This window comes from Xiphophorus maculatus, chromosome 11, assembly GCF_002775205.1.
Source record: "Xiphophorus maculatus strain JP 163 A chromosome 11, X_maculatus-5.0-male, whole genome shotgun sequence".
NCBI classification, from domain to species: Eukaryota; Metazoa; Chordata; class Actinopteri; order Cyprinodontiformes; family Poeciliidae; genus Xiphophorus; species Xiphophorus maculatus.
Window position 1 is genome coordinate 31,792,937 of NC_036453.1, and position 17,966 is coordinate 31,810,902.

The 17,966-nt window shown below is 40.0% G+C and overlaps 1 protein-coding gene across 1 annotated transcript; it reads right to left on the bottom strand.

The window, feature by feature from the left end:
- Positions 1-206: 206 nt before the first annotated feature.
- Positions 207-16,162, bottom strand: pom121 (POM121 transmembrane nucleoporin). Its single transcript, XM_014474445.2, has 13 exons — positions 15,562-16,162; positions 14,143-14,349; positions 13,891-14,040; positions 11,398-11,478; positions 10,247-10,418; positions 8,758-8,846; positions 8,598-8,677; positions 7,108-7,226; positions 6,067-6,166; positions 5,742-5,987; positions 2,822-4,282; positions 1,978-2,076; positions 207-1,572 (listed from the first exon to the last, which is right to left on the bottom strand). Exons 1-13 carry the CDS (start codon positions 16,137-16,139, stop codon positions 1,472-1,474), a joined length of 3,483 nt encoding a protein of 1,160 aa, XP_014329931.2. The 5' UTR covers positions 16,140-16,162; the 3' UTR covers positions 207-1,471.
- Positions 16,163-17,966: the final 1,804 nt, after the last annotated feature.

Below are 17,966 nucleotides of genomic sequence, written 5' to 3' on the forward strand. Positions count from 1 at the left end.
AACATGGAACATCTTGGTTGTCATTTTATACTTTTTATGCTAGATAATAGCTAAAAAGTAGATTTTTACCACTGAATACCAGGCTTAATTATTTACACACCCCAGCATTGTTTTATACACATTTAAATAATAAAAACAAAAACTGCAAGAAAAAATTACTTAAAGGTTATTTTACCCACCTAATCTCAGAAAAAAAGCACTCAAAGTTTTATGTGTACAATTTTGAACATTCACATCTCAAACTGTGATTTTATTCATTCAGGAAAAAACCTCATCAAATACTAACTCAGTTGCTGTTCAGGTGTCACGAGAGAGCAATCATTACGAAGCAACAAACCATTTTGATGAAGCAACCGACATTAAAATAATGACAAAAATTCCAGAAACCATGTCGCAAAACATTAAAAACAAAACTCCTTGTATCCAAGAGTCCAGATTCTGCCCGTGTTTGAAAATACGTGGTTTTAGGTTAATATTGTGTAAACCACTGTAACAATGACATTTCTGAAATTAGGGTAATGTGGTGTGCAGATATTTCAAACCATTTGCACAGATCAGTAGCTAAAATTAAAATCCAATCTACGGATAAACAAAAGATTTCAGTGCCTGTGGTTAAAAAGAGGTAGTCTGGCACAAACACACACTCACACGTACAAACACACATATCTCAGCATTTAAAGGTGAACTGGAGATCATATATTCTTTTCACAGACATGAAGTTGAGCAGTTGACTTTGGTTTGTCTGCACAGGTCAGAAGTAGTCATCCCAATCACAAACTGACCTGCTACTTTCATCAGTGTTGGCAAATGCTTCATATAAACAAAACAAAGATAAGGATTTAAGGAAAAAAGGCCATCCATGGGAGGACTCTGGGAATGCTTGCAATATTGATATGCATGAGCATCTGCAAAAAATTACATTGAGACATAAACCGAGTTGCCCTTTAAGTGCAGAAACATCATTCATCCATTTACAAGGTCAGAGAGCCAATTAAAAAAATAATTTAAATGCAATTACATGTTCACTCTTGCACCTCATCTGAAGCAGCTGAGCACTTCTCTTGTTTAGACTCATTGTACTGAAACATTCAGTAACATACAAACCAGAGATTGAGTAAAAAAATAAACGTCTCAGCTTTCTCCTCCGGACAAAATCGGCAGGAGCGTCCATGTACTGAAAGAGGACGAGAAACTTTGGATGTACTTTTTTGTTCAGAATCCAACAACTCGACTGTCTGTTCTTTCTTCAAGTATAGCACGTTGTTGTGGATGATTCCCTCCTGCTGTTACATTCACTAACTCCTCTGCTAACTCAGCGCTCCGGGCCAGCACACGCTGCTGTTGGACTGGAAGGAAACAAGGGAGAGGAGGGCGGCAGCCTGATTGGAGGATGTTGGAGCTAAAGCCATGGAGGCGTATTAGTCAGGCTTGCCATGGTCCTCTAGAAATGGTGTCGGACACGTTCAACGGGTTACTTCTTCCTGTTATGCAGCCTTCGTGCCTGCAACCTCTGACGTGCACCGGACGGCTTCGATCCGGCTCCAATAGAGAAGGTGGGGGTTGCAGGAGACCCTGTGAAGTACAGAAAAAAAAAAAATTATTTACATTCGGTTTAGACTTCTAGCAAATTTTTGGCTTTTCAAACTCAGAAACTTCCACGATTTTTTCTCAAACAAATTTCTGAGATTAATCTTAAAATGTCACAGTTTTTTTTTTTTTTTAACAAATGGAGGTAAGAAATGTCCTTTTCCTTAAAAGGAAATAGAATTTTTTCATGAGACGTAGAGAAATTCCAGTATCAAGTGGGAGAGAATAAGACTTTCTGCAGAACACCCGAAGGTTAAAAGGATGTGATTTGTACAAATGTACCTCAATAAAACATAGACAAGAATTGGAATTAACAAAAATTAGAAGCAGCACGTTCAGGCTTTCAACAATAGGAGACCAGTCTGGCAATGGCTTATCACTATAACCTACCGAAAGGACCAGCATTAAAGCCTTGGACTGAAGTTGATGGACTTCCAAAGGGAATCGGACCTGGAGTGGCACCCTGGCCAAATGACAGGGTTGATGTCCCTGAAGAGAGAACCGCATAAAACATTATGATTTAAATGAAAGATTTACAGATATTCTGAAAATCAAGTTATCTTCAGAGCCCATTTATCTACTAACATATCTTTCACTAATTTGAAAACTTAAGCAACTGAAGTCGGTTTTTCTCACCATGTGACTCGCAAGCTTTTAAACAGATTACGAAATTTCAATGCCTTTAGGACGTATTACACGTAATTCAACAGGTTTTGTCACTTCTCTTACCACAAATTATTGCTAATGAAACACCCAGATTCCTTTCCTGTTTTTTGCAAAGTTTTCCTCTCCATTTTTTCTTTTTTTTATCAGTTATGAGGCACCGCGACGGAATCTTAAACTACTGCTGTGAAAGTTACTCAACAGTTTGTTGCTAGGTAACCAAAGAGCAAGTGAAACAGTTGATGCCATCAACTTGAGGTTGAGCAGCTAAAGCCTTTAATCTGACTTCATATCCCAGAATGCTGTGTTGTTCTACTCTGGATCAGAGCCGAGTGTTCAGATGCATCATCTATTGATATTGATCACATGTCAATCACAATACATTTTGTTACTGATTAACAATACAATTATTGTAACTTTTAAAAATCTCTTCCATCATCCTGCTATGAGGCTACAGATGAAAGTTAGCCTCTTTGGCATATTTATATGATGTGTCCATGTTGATTAATATGCATTGCCCTCTTATAAATAAATAAAATTAAAAAAAATCTAATTTCAATAAAAACCTCACCAAAAGCTGGCTTGTCTGCAGCAGCACCTGCTCCAAAGTTGAAGCTTCCCATCTGCGGTGCTGTATTACTGGAAACTGGCGTTCCGAACTGGGGGCACGACATACTGGCTCCGAAGTTGAATCCACCAGTTGCAGGCTGAGCTGATCCAGAGGCTGCTGGCTGGGTGGCGCCGCTACTGCTTCCAAATGGGAACGTAGAGGTGGAGGAGCTCTGAGTCTGCGTTGATCCGCCGAAGCTTGGTGTGACTGAAGGGGCTGCATTGGCGCCAAATGCAAAACCAGTGGAGCCGGTGCCAAACACTGGTTTAGCTGGAGTCCCAAAGGTGGGAGCTGATGTAGCAGCGGTGGGAGCGGGCGCTGCGAATGTGAATGGAGCCGGTGCTGTGGCGGTGCCAGCAGTTGTGGATGATGCGGCACCACTCCCAAAGGTGAAGGGCTTCGGGGGAGCAGAGGAAGAGCTGAAGGCCGGTTGGGCTGCTGGTCCTTCAAATGCTGGCTTTCCAAAAGTGAATGTGGGCTGTGTGGGCTGGGTAGTGGCGGTACCAGCAGTAGTGGCCACAGTTGCAGTGGGAGCAGCGGTGGAAACCGTGTTGGCCAGACCAAATCCCCCAAACGAAGCAGTAGTGGTGCCCTGGCTGGATGAGGGCTGACCGAAGGAAAACACTTTGGGAGCTTGGGGATCCGGCTGCGCGGCTCCAAAGCTGAAGTTGCTTGTTTTGGAGATCGCAGGAGCAGATGCAGCAGTTGTTGCTGCAGCAGTGGTGGCTGCAGCTCCAAACTGGAACATGCTCCCTGTGCTCAGAGGCTGCAATGAAGCAGAGCTGCAGCTGCTGGTTGTGGGCGGTGCGGACCAGTTCCCAAAGAGGGATTTAACCCCCGGCAGGGTTGCAGGCTGAGTCGTTGTAGTGATGCCAGCTGAAGCGTTGTTAAAGCCAGAGAACAAACTGGAACTGCTGGTTGTCACGCCAAACACGGATATTGTAGTGGCAGAGAGGGTGGAGGCTGTGGAGGTGGCAGAGATGGAGGGGGGCTGCGGAAAGATGGGCTTGAAGTTCTGGGGCTGGGGTTTGGTTTCTGACGAGGCTGCAGATGAGGAAGTGGTTGTGGCGGCTGCGAAGATAGGCTTGAACACGGCGGTCAGGAGAGGATTGGTCGTGTTGATGGGCTGAGAGCTGCTGGTTGGAGCTAGAGGTGGAGCAGCGGTGGTGGAGACTGAAGGAACAGAGGAGCTGCTGATCAGAGCAGGCAGTCCAAACAGGGTCGGTCCGGTTATAGGTGCAGCAGGAATGCTGGTGGTTGCCTTGGAAACCTGAGCCAGCACCTGGGTGAAGGCAGAGGGTTGGCCCACAGTAGCAGCAGAGGAGGGAGACTGGGACTGAGAGGCAGGTGGGGCGGTAGGGATTGGGGTGGAGGTCTTCAGGGTAAAGGTGGTGGCAGGTGGAGCTGTGGCTGATGCAGACACTAGAGACACAGAAGAGAACAGCAGGTTCAAAAATGCATTAAATTACAGCGGAAGCGATTGTGATTAATTGATTATTGAAATATTTGTCAATTAATTTAGTAATAAGTTAACAATTTAACAATTGTTAACTGGCAAACACAGAGCCGAAATTATACAAAAAATATTTCTTTAAAATGCTACTTTTTGTCTGTAAAAATATGTTCTACTCAGAACAACTCAAGTGGGAGTTTTAACTTCAACTGGTTCAAATTCTGTAACAAAAAAAAAAATATATTTTTTTTAAGCACCTTTGCTGCTTCAAGAGCAGAAGAGTCAAGCATCACATGCTGATGTTAGAAGAAATGTTTAGCTTTGCTACAAAATGATCAAGCATACACTCAAGGTGTTTTTACACTGGCAAGTCACACACTAACCGGTTAATATGTGGTTTGGTTCTACCATAAGTAGAGGACATAAACGCAGCAACTGCGGTCTACTCTCCGCTGATGTTTACAGTGACACTCAGTAACGGAGAACCTTGAGGTTCTGGTTCTAACAGGCCAAAATGAAACCAGTTATTTGATTTTGTCTTATAGAAATTCATTGCTGGCCCAAACATAATGGTAAAGACTCAAATCGGCTGATTATGTCACTATACATATAACAACATTCTGGCACTTTATTTTTTTTAAATGTGCAACCTTTTGGATTTAGGTAATGCAGTCAAAAGATGTAAACCAGTAGTCACACATAAACTTTATTATTATTAAATTTTAATCCAAATAAAAAAAATAAAATTCACATCACAAGTTTTGATGATGGAGCTGCAAAACCGCAGCTCCATCAGACAGTTGACCACAGCTGCACCGTTTCTCTCTTCTTATTATTGTCCGTATTTCAGAGACAAGCTGGTAGCAGCACTGCTAATTCAGTCATTCTGCTGCAAAAGTTACCACATGTGTTCCTGGCGTTGCTCCTTAATCTCATAATAAACTCCTCCGTACTAAACAGCTCTCTGAAAGCAGACAGCACGACCGCAGTCCACAGGTAAACTCTAAATGTTGTTTGCAGTTTTCAGGGACATAAATCACGAGCCAATCAATGAATGTGGACAGCTGTCAATGAAATCTTTTCTGTGCCGTACCCTGCTGTGTGCTGCTAGGATTACCCCTGAAGTAGGACTGAGCCACGCCAGATTTGCTAATGGAAAACGAATCTGCCTGAGGCGGACTGAGAAGAGTCTAGTGGAAAGGCGCCTTAAAGGAAAGCTTTTATTGCATGTTAGGCAATGAAATATTTTATTTAAAAAATAATTTAATTATTTGTTTATTTGCATATTTTTATGTATTTTTAATATTGTATGAGAAGGCTACAGTGGTTAAATGAAAAATTTGCTGAATGTGCAAATAATTTTATCTGATTAATTGATTAATTGTCAGAATAATCAATAGATGAATGGATTAGTAACATAATCGTTACCTGTGGTGGTGTTGGCAGCAGACGTGGAGCTGGTGGGGACACTGATCTTCACTTTGAGGGCCTCCAGAAGAGTGCTGGGGCCTGCAGCACTGCTGCTGCCAATAGGAATCGGGTCCAGGTTAATGACTGGAACGACAGAGGTGGATGTGGGCAGAGGAGCTGCCAGGAGGTTGCTCATGGCCATGGGTGCAGCAGGTTGAGTTGAAGTGGAGGCTTCTGGAGGCATGGACTTCTCTGGTTCTGAGGCTAAAAGTCAACATTTAACAATAAGATGAAAGAGAAAAGAGATAAAAATTCCCCAACAAATTCCTTTAGAGTTGCTCACCAGGAGTCTCCAGGACTTTCTGGATCTTACTGATGGCTGCCTTTTTCTCTTCGTCCAGATCTCTTGCTGTGATGGTGTAGCCCAGCTCAGGGGGTGGAGGCTGAAACCAAACGGGCACGTAGACTGAAATCTATATTCCCAAAAATTAGAACCAAAAGGTCCAGACACGCCATAAAACTCACAGAAAACTGTGCACAAGTCTGGGGTCATTAAAATGTTTTTATTTTTTTCAGAATTTGCTAAATAGCTTTTCAGAGTTTTTGAAGGTTTACTAAGGCTTTCCTTTTACTAACTTTTATTCAGTCCATCACCTACAGAGATGCCGAGAGTTTTAGGCTCTTTTCCCGTTTTTTAAATTTTTTTTATAGAACTGCATTTAATTTCTGCAACAAAAATCAACATCCTATATAACTGTAGCAATCAATTTTTTTGAAAACATTTTCTGTTTTTCTTTATATCAAAATCTAAAAATAGGAATGAAAAAATACTACAGATTTTCTGCAGTAGAAATTTAATTAGTCAAAAATTATAAGATGTATTTTTTCAAAATGTCACGTAATATTTGTGGCTCATCTCTGCACAGTAAATTTGTTATACATAAACTAAGTAGCATTTTCTATTCACACAATCAAATGTCAGGATTTACAGCATCAACAAGTCACCAGTTATGTGATGGTGTGAAATGCTGTTGAGTTGGATGTGAAGTTATGATTTGGGGCTCAGGGTTCCAACACTTTTCTGAACTCATATTTCATTAGTTTTTCCTTTTCAGGCCACTCAAACAAAATAGACAAATAATTATTATTTATGATAATAATTATTTGTGCTAAACATATTTCTTCAGGGATCAGACTTTTAATTTGGTCAAAACAACATAAGAGATAAATTCAACTTTTAGAAAGAGAAAAAAAAATATATCATATTTGCCTTTTTAATAGTTTCGACTCAGAAAAAACTTTAAAGCAATCCCATCTTTTTCCAGACTGTAGGAATCTCTGATGCATCTTTTAGGGTAAAGTCTTTACATTCTGAACTCCTTACCAGAGATATTTGATCATCCCGGTTGCTGGACACCAACTGGATCTTTCTTTTTCTTTTTCCACCACTTCCAGTTGAGTCTCTTGTTGTGACAGGAACTTTGGGGACTGGACTTTGTTTTGCTACAAGATCATCAAAGCTGGATCAACAAGATCAACAAAGTTCCTACACTTTTCTCATAGTAAAACTCAAGCACTTTTCAAGATAAAATTTCAAACTTTTCCATCACCACATTTTGGAGTTAAAAGCATTACAAAATAACTAAAGAAGCAAGTTTCAATTCACTATTATATAAAAACGTACTGCATATAACATCTTGTAATAGCATTGAACGAACGTAAGATGGGGGTGAAGGGCAGGAAATAGAACAGGGGACAGCCCAACTTAGGTCCAGGGCGAAAGACGACCGGTATACCAGGGGACAAAAGTAAGAACGGGGGGGAGCAATACGGGATATTTACGGCACCTTCGTTCACCACACTCAGAAACTCATCTACCAGCCATATACCGCCACAATGACTTTCGCCAAACGTTTGTTCAGACCGGGATGATATGAAATTTATTGTACGGTTCGTCCGTAAAGCTACACTAACACTGTAAGGATTAAATACTCAGCCGCCCGCCGTGTTCAGTCTATCTGCTCCTATATAAATACTCCTGCAGCTCTTCCCGCCATTCGCTTTCAACCATCGGAGGAGGAAGGCTGCCGTACTTCAGGCATTGCACCAGTCATTTTAAGGATACTTATTGGTCCCCCAAAAATGATGAAAACCTGGACATTATCATTAATCAATAAAATCCCCGAACTTGAAAACTTGGACATTATGACGCTAACACTTAGCCTTTGTCAACAGTTCAGAGGCGGAAGTCAGAGCTACGCGTAACGCAAGTAATGTTCTGGCAGGAACATGGTGCACTAAATAATAAAACATAAATTAACAAAGCTTCAAGGCAGGTAAAATTTCCTTGAAGAATTTTAATAATCGAGGTACTCGAATCATTCGAGGAATCGTTTCAGCCCTAATCTAGTGAAATATAAAACTAAACCATAAAATATGTGTTGAAATGTCTCTCACACATACCCGATGCACCTGACTGGTAAGAGAACACAGAACCAATTCTTGCAATTTAAATGACTTTGTTTAACTTATAAATTAGTGTGATTTAACTCCAGGAAGTGAGGAAAAATAGTTATTTGTATCTTTTATATAGGTGTATAAAACTATCAGAATAGAGCTGGAAGGAAGGAAGTCACGACCCGACTCCAGATGTGTGTGTGAGAGAGAGAGAGAGAGAGAGAGATACAGGAAAGAATGAAGGAAAGGAGGGAGGGAGGGAAGGAGGCAGGAAGGAAGGAAGGAAAGAAAGAAAGAAGGAAAGAAGGAAGGGAGGGAGGGAGGGAGGGAAAGAAGGAAGAAAGGATTTGCCATTTCAATTTTAACATTTTAAAAGTTCTTGAGAATAAAGGAAGACTGAAGGTAGATGAGACTTACAAGTATCGGGTGTTTTCTCTGACATTGTGTGATCTGACCTCACAGAAGATGCTGAGCTGGGAGACTGGATGTCTTCCTCTCTGTTTATGAAACAACATGTTTAAGACTCAACATTTAGATATCAGTGTGAATGACTGTTGGCAACCAGAGAGCAACAGACCTGGCTCTTTTAGAGGCTCCTTCTGGAGTCTGAGAGCGAGATGATTCGAGGCTGGACAGAGGAGAGCTGGGAGCTGACGGCTTCTTCCACTGCAGAGGAGAACGGGGATGTGAAAACTGAAGAATGCTTTAATGTCAGGGTTTCCTCTACATGGAATGGATCATGGCGCACCGTCACAGCAAAATAAAAGGCACCACACCTTCAGAATTAAGTTTTGTTTTTAAATATATGTTATTTTTAAAGCATGTGAGATGTATACAAATATAGCATATGCTGCACACTTGTACTAACCACAATCAAAGTTTGAAATGAATTTAAATATTATGAAACATTAAAATTTTGTTTATTTTGAAAACCCAAAACAGAGCAGGCTCCTGCCTGTCTGGCTGTGAAGCTGGCTACTGTCCACTGTTCTTCTCTTAGGAGTGCAGAAAAACTACAGACAGTCTGAAGTAGAAGGAGAGAAAAGGTGAAAGAAATGTACCTGAATGTATTTTTAGTTCAAGCCTGTGAAAACAACCCCAATGCGAATGTATGATGCATTTGAACAACAGTAAAGTTGTTAATTAATATAGTTTAGGGATGCTCTGATGAGATTTTTTTTGCATGCATTAGCTGTTAATTTTCACTTTAGCAGTAGCTTGCTAATGCTATACTACTACGTGATCTGGAAAAATGGAACCATGAAAAAAATTAAAAATCACCCAATTTAGACAAAAAACGTGCGAAAAACATGCAGGCACAATGCAGCAACTAGTCAGTCAAAAAGACAACTGTAAAACCTGCCATCATTAATACAATATTTAACAGTGAGGCTTTCAACACCCTAAATTATACATAAAGTCAAATAAATCTCACAAAACTGCCTATATCAAATCATGTCAAGTAAAAAAAACAACAAAACATTCATTCCAAGTCAAATGCAGGTTGCATTAAAATAAACAATCCTAAGTTACTAAATCAAAACTGCCTGACAGTATGGCTAGTTCTGGTTGGTTGTTTCTGCCGGGCGGGTAATTCTGCAGAACACTGGGAGGAGGCAGAGGAGATCGATTTTTTTCACAGATTATCTCTCATGTCAGGACAGTGAAACTAGGCCTGTCACCACAACAAATTTTGCTTGCTGATTAATTGTCCCAGAAATTATTGTAATAAACAATAATATTGTCATTTTGAGACCATTGTTAACTAATTGCATAAAAATTGCATAACAATGCAAGTACACCTACTTAGAGTACATTAAAATATTTTCAGAAGAAGGGATCCAAGGAAGATGCTGAGATAACATTAAATGGAGATGCTCAATGTTTGCCATAGAAATGACAGTGATCTGTACCAGGACATGTGTAATATTTAAATATTTCTAACTTTCCTTGTGTCATATTAGTTATTGAAACAAATCTACACTCACCCAAGAAAGCCCAACCCCACGGTTTAAAAACAATTGTAGAGAAAACCCTGTGTCTCTACTATGATGACAGTGTTGTACCTGGCTGAGGCCAATTGAGGAGCTGTAGGAGCTTTGGATGGCGTTTCTCCTGGTGCCGGGGGTTCCTCTGGCAGCATGAGCCCCAATACCAGAGCTGATGGAGGAGGTGCGGGACCTCTTCATGGTGGTCTCGTCTATCGCCAAGGTCATGCCTCTTTTTAGGCTTCCTGGTCTGGGAGAAGAAGAAGAAGAAAAAACAATGACACAAACACTTAGTCTCACATTAACAGGGGTTTCTGAAAAAACATGGAACCTGCAAAAACCAGAGTGAGGAAAGAAGATGGATGAGAAACGCTCAGATAAATGGATTGCTGAGTGATAAACAGATGGATGGATGGATGGAGTGGTAGGTGAGACTTTTATACAATAGAATAAATAACGGTATTTTCCAAACTATGTTTCCTTTTTCCATATTTATCAAAATCCAGAAAACATTTAAAGATTACCTCAAAAACTTCCTTGAAAGGGCAAGGATAGGTCTGTGGACTAGGCAAAACATGTTCATTGCATTTTTTACACAAAATCATTCTTAGATAATGAGATTTTAGTCTGCTCAGTTCTGCCCATTTTGAACTGAAATGGGCAGAACTTTCAGAATGAGCTGTTCTAAAGCCTCTTGTCACTTTAAATCCAAATAAGCTGCTGCTGGCAACACCGTCCAACTCAACTTTTTCGTTTACACTTGAACTTGAAAAGGCTGGAAATATGCAATTATACAATCCTACATCTTTGAAAAGCAGAAGTGGAGTCTCTTGCACAACCAACAAGAATGCAGCAAGAGATTTCTGAATGACAACCAAAAGTAAAACACTTGTGTGTTCTAGCAGTCATTGTACAGCACACAGCAGCAAAACCAGCTAACCAAAGGTTCTGGAGTTTCACTTGGGTTACTAAGTGATGGGCTGAGCTAGGCTGGGGTTACTAGGCAATGACTCAGTGTGACTCAACAATTGGGAGAATTTTGAAGTTGCTTGTTTTCTAGACACCAAAAATCATCAACTTATTGCCAAAAGATGTCTGGGTTTTTTAAGTGCTTGGACTGTTTTTAAAAGCAGTTGAAACTCAAATGAAAGTACAAAAACGGTCCCCTTTGAATCAAATTCCAGACTACGCAGAGTCTGTCTGACTTTGGAGACTCTTGACTGACTCACTTGGGGACCAGCTGGGATGGCGTTCCGTTGGGCAGCAGAGGCTCAAAAGCAGAGTGAGAACTTCCATCGCTGTCATTACGCCTGAGGAGGGGAATCAGAACTGATTAGTGAAAATGTAGGGTGCAGGGATGTGTAATGATCTTAGCCACTTGCTCTGTATTACTGCCAGTCGATTACGTCATCAACAAGAATAACCGCGATTAGCTAGTAGACTACAAATCTCTATCATAGGTCAAATTTCTATTGTTTCTACTGTACACCGTTTATACCGTGCATTCCTAGTAGAGTGGAGTTTTAATTAATAATCAATTAATAAGAGTTCAGCAATGTAATGCAACTCTATACATGATTAAAGTGAAAAAGTTTTGTTTGCTAAAAATCTAAAAAGGTTTTCTTTTCTCTGATAATTCATTGTCCATAAGTAGATTCCAGGTCATACTGTGCGTATAAAAAGTATTTAATTCCTTAGTGCTTTGACCAATCGTGATCATTATAATTAAGCTTTTTTGCCCCCCCAAAAAAGATTAAACAAACCTTTTAATATCAGAGAATATTAATGACAAAATGGCAATTAAATAGAACTATGCAACATGAGTGCATAAATATTGTAGGGCTGATCTGGTGAATACCTTTTTGATGACCCAATTAATAATTGGATAGCAAAAGGTGCCTTATATGTGATTTTCTTTAAGAATTCGAACCAGGTGAAGAATTTTTTCATCTTAAATTCAAAAGTCAAAACAGTTTTGACTCAATTACTGCTCAGAAAATGCCATGTTTCAGAGTCTGTATACTCTGTATATATAGTTAGGCCTGTCGCGATAAACGATAAATCAATTAATTGTACAATAAATTAAAACTATTGACGTCATTTCAATTATCGGCATTATCGTCTCTTCCGTCCTTTTTCTCTTTCAGTTGATGACACTGAATTAAAAAAGGCTCAACTCCGGTGCTCTCCACTGACCCTCCCTTCCTCATTTCCTTAGTGTAAAGCCCAGCGCACACTACACGATCTTAGAGCTGTCGGCCCATTTTCAAAACCTGACAGACCACACATTAGCCGACAGAAATCCTAGGTATAACGGTTCGATCGGTTCGGTCCTGCCGTGTGGTGTCCAACAATGGGCACAAAATAATGGCTACAAGTCCAGTGAACTAATTTTAAAACCAGGCATTAATCAATGCTTTACTACAATCTACCTGCAATGCATGTGGCTAGTGTCAGTCCTGACTGAATGAAAATCATTAGAACCTATTTACGTCACGTTAACGAAGAACAGCTGAAAAGTTACCGGGTTTATCAACTGCGGTAGCAATTTCGCTCCAACTCCTCCTCTTGTCATTTCTATATTCTTTGCATGTTGAATAAACATTAATGTTGTTTCCACATATCATCTCCAGTGTCCCCTGGACTTCGGATTGCGCTGTGTCAGCTGTTTGGGATTCCCTGACCTAATTTCCCCTCAGAAAACACGGAGGAGAATCTGTGCTTTCTGATTGGCTACCTGTCACATTCAACAGGTGTCCTTAAAGCTCCCAGAAGGGGAAAACCTCTGATTTAGATCAGAGTGGCAACGATGATCTACCGTAACACACCACACAATCTTAGAAAGACCAACGTTTTAAGATTGTTGTAAGGGGAAAAATAGGAGCAAAAATCATGTAGTGTGAACTATTGCATCAGGTAGTCGATGTGCCCATCTTCTCTATTTAAATCTAATTATTACTGAAGGGCAACATAATATACAGACTTCATAATCTGTAGTCTTTTGGTTGAATGCAGTATTTATTTCTACTTTGGCTTTATGTTGTTTAGTTTTTATCAAGTACATTTTTTGTTAATGGAGACTGAGAATCCATTTTGTATTTGGTTGTTTTGTTTATTTTGTTTATCAGCTCCAGTGTTAAATATTCTTTTGAAAATAAAGTGTATTTATCTTTGGCAGGAAATCACATGCATTATTACGTCATTTCCATTAAATCAGTGTAAAAAGGTCTTCAGACAATATTATCGTTTATCGCAATAATTTTTTGAGACAATTAATCGCTCAGCAAAATTTGCTATTGTGACAGGCCTATATATAGTTAATTATTCAATTACTAAATTAGTTGATGATTACTTCAATAATCAACTCATCCTTTTAGCTGAGTCTTCACATAGAGTGGAATGGAGACCTATCCACACAGACCTGAAGAGAGTGAATATTTATGCAATAATTTAATTCATGTTATATATTTTTATTTAATTGTCATTATTTTATGCAACTTGGTTTTCACCTTGTAATTTTTCTACAAAAAATTTGATTTTGCTGGTCATAATTACATAATTATTATAAAATATACAATAGAATGAATATTTTTACAGATTTGATTGCTCCTACAACAAAACTACATTCCTCATATTTTAGAAATAAGAATGAAATACTTTCTAAATCTAAAGGTCTTTCAAGAAAAATTGATGTTATGTTAACTTGATCCAGTCATATTTACCTTCTTTTGCTCCTCTGCTCTGTTGTGAAGCTCCTATCCTCGTCCTCCACTTCCCTCTTGCGGCTCTCCTTCAACACCCTCAGGACACTCTCTCTGGAGCAGGGGTCAGCAGGGGCCCGGGTGAGCCCAGCACAGCTTTGATGGTTCACACTAGAATCCAGACCAGACATGCAACTAAACTTCAGGAGACTTGTTTTGAGTTTTCAGTTCAATAACCATTAAGATTAAGGCAGTTATGAAACAATATGAGACCTGGGGTTCCTGTGGTCAGGTCTTGCGATCTTCACGGTGACGGGGCTGAGGGCAGACGGGGAATTACGAGGACTGAGGATGTTCTTCTTTCTGAAGCCATCCCACTTGACGGGAGGCAGAACTCCCACTGAGGACACACCGAGCTGCTGCAGGGGGTAGTGACGCTGAGGGGTGATGGTGAACCTCCCCGGGGCACCCAGCGTCTCACTGCAAGGAACATAGTGAGGTAAATGTCACTTCCATCAAGTAGAAATGTACAGCAAAAGTTTAGTATAGCAACAGTTTCTCTTTGATAACAAGTGTGACCAGAATGATGACAAGAAAAATATTGTCTAAAGAAGCCTGTCAGCTGTTCATTCAGGTTGCCATAGAAAACACGATTATATGAATAAATGAGATAATTTACAACAGTACAGTAAATAATTTCTTTATGTCATGTCATTTTATTTTTGCTCTCATAAGTTGGAGAAGGCTGCTACTCACTTTAACTTTATCTCGTAGAAAATATAAAAATGTCTTGTCATGCAAAAAATTTACATCAAAGACAAACCTAATGAGCTATGATGTCTTGTAAAGGATATGAAGATAAAAACGACACAAAATCTCTGATTGGTTCATCTCAAATAATATATTCTATATAGACTACCTATGTCAAACTATTTACTATCAAATTGCTGGAATAACCTGGTCATTCAGTATCTTAAGCTGACTTCATAACGCTGCTGAACGTTATGACCAACTGCAGCAACCTCAGATCATAGAGATGTCTCTACAGGCATCACTTCATCAGATCACGACCTTCTTAAATCACTCCAGATAAGGATTCACAACCTTTTTGCAACTCAGAACTACTTCACGAGTACTGAGTAATATGAAGGGCTAACAGTTTGATATACATAGTTTACTTTTAATTATACCACTTAATTATTGATTTATCTATTTTTGGAACAGCTTGGGAGCAACATTTGAAGAAATGAGAGGCAGCTTGTGACTAACTTCTTAATAAAAACAAAAAAGGAGGGTTTGGAAGTTCAAAAAAAATTTCTTAGAAAAATAGTTTGTCTTCTCGTTTCTGCTTTTGACTTTTACTATGCAACTCATTAGAATGGTAAAAGGCTTATATCCATCGAGTTTGAGTAGTTTCATGAGAAAGTAAATTAAAAAGTTGTATTTTTGCCTAACCCTAGTTAGCAACAAAGGTTCGCAATTTGATTAATATTTCAAAAAGGTTTTTACTGCCACGTTTTAAAAGCGTTTTTGTTACGTTTCTGCACATGCGAGCCTTATCTGTGTGCTATAATTCAATATAAGTGAAAGTGAGCAAATTTAAACCCGCCAATAAACTTTCATCTCGAGGATGAATGGGTTAGAAATTCTAAAGGAGGAGGTAGACACGTCTTTATATTATTGTTTAATTACCCAGTGAATGAAAGTCTTCTGTTCGGGGTATAGACAGCATGGTTGGGTCTGGCCAGCCTTTCCCGCAGCTGCTCTCGGGGGTTTCTCCCGACTCTTGGCCTCCCAGAGTCGGCGGTTGGACTTTCGGGTTTCCCGATATAACTCCCCATGAGAAAATCCCGGGGGCTGAAAAGAAATGAGTCGCTTGACAAGGCTTCTCTTCGATAAATCCCGGTTTCACTAGGTCTTTGTCTGAAGTGTCCCTCTGTTTCTCTGTGCTCAGCTTTGTAGCTGCTGATGCTCCTTTTCGGTTTTCCCCGCGCAGCCAGCGACACGCCGGTCGTCTCCAAGCCCGGCAACCAGCCCCGGAACACGGCTGGGATGTGTAGCCCACCCCGAGGATTCGGGCCTAACCTGGCGGGTAGATGTTCTCCACTGCGATAGTAAAAGGCAAAACAGCAGACTGATAGAATTAAAGTTCCGTAAATAATGATAGGTATATAATAAAATACTAGCAAAACTAAGCATAAAACAGAGAAAAGCGCTAAATGTTTCTCTCTAGGTGACATGGCGGTAGCGCGCCGCCCGACGACTCTCATATCTCTTCATGCTGCTTTGGGAAGTTTCGGTGCGCCAGCGCCCTCTACCGAGCAAAGCCAGGAATCACAGTCATGAATGAAAGCACTTTAAACCTTTTGAAGAATGTCTTTTTTACAACTGTTAAATAGTTTAATCCATATATATATATATATATATATATATATATATATATATATATATATATATATATATATATATATATATAAACTTGTTTAATTCTGTGATCTATTTTAATATTAGTTAAGTGAGGGTCAAAGTCTGTTTATGCCCAAATACTTCAATTTTAATTTTATGAACCCACAGGCCCCATCTCCAAAATTTTGCTGTCACTGTGTGCATTTGTAAAATGTAATCTGCATTCATGTTACTTTTGGAGTAATGCTGTCGTCCTCTGAGTGGCCTTGCAACTCAAAATGATGTAACATTTGCTTCACTGTGGATGACGATATCATCTTCAGTCAGCATAAACCAACAAAACATGTTCAACTCTGGGACTCAGAACCCATCTTCTTCCTAGAAAGTTAGATGGACATTAACATACTTGCATATAATTCTGTGAATCAATGAACATGCCTATGAAAGTGTACCTTAGGGTTGAAGCAGATCTGTGTAAGTCCTTAATTGTCATTCTGATGTCACATCAGAAAGTAGTGCTGCCTTACAATGGAAAATATGAAATAGATTTAGGCAATAGATGCATGATAAAATAATCAATCCCAGCATTCCTTTCCAACACCAACTCATGAGTTTCAAGCATTCGATTACACCCAAATACACTGCCTGGCCAAAAAAAAAGTCGCCACCTGGATTTAACTAAGCAAATAGGTACAAGCCTCCTATTGGATAAGTACTGCATAGGCGATTATCTTTCAGCTGGCAACAAATTATTTAACCCCAGCTGATGCAATGAGTAACTCCTCATTTCTTAAACAACCATGGCAAAAGACACATCCTGTGGTCGTGGAAAAGACCAATGGGAACCATCGTCTTCCAGGAAGAAATGTGGTCGGAAAAAAATCCTGAATGATCGTGATCGGCGATTACTTAAACGTTTGGTCAAATCAAATCGGAGAAAAACAACATCAGAACTCAGGAGTATGTTTAATTGTGAACGCAAAAGCATTTCCACACGCACAATGCAAAGGGAACTCAAGGGGTTGGGATTGAACAGCTGTGTAGCCGTAAGAAAACCTCTAATCAGTAAGGCTAACCAGAAAAAAAGGCTTCAGTTTGCTAGGGAGCATAAAGATTGGACTCTGGAGGAATGGAAGAGGGTCATGTGGTCTGATGAGTCCAGATTTACCCTGTTCCAGAGTGATGGGCGCATCAGGGTAAGAAGAGAGGCAGGTGAAGTGATGCACCCATCATGCCTAGTGCCTACTGTACAAGCCTGTGGGGGCAGTGCTATGATCTGGGGTTGCTGCAGTTGGTCAGGTCTACGTTCAGCAACATAGTGTGCCCAAAGAATGAGGTCAGCTGACTACCTGAATATACTGAATGACCAGGTTATTCCATCAATGGATTTTGTCTTCCCAAATGGAACGGGCATATTCCAAGATGACAATGCCAGGATTCATCGGGCTCACATAGTGAAAGAGTGGTTCAGGGAGCATGAGACATCTTTTTCACACATGGATTGGCCACCACAGAGTCCAGACCTTAACCCCATTGAGAATCTTTGGGATGTGCTGGAGAAGGCTTTGCGCAGTGGTCAGACTCTCCCATCATCAATACAAGATCTTGGTGAAAGATTAATGCAACACTGGATGGAAATAAATCTTGTGACACTGCAGAACCTTATTGAAACAATGCCACAGCGAATGCGG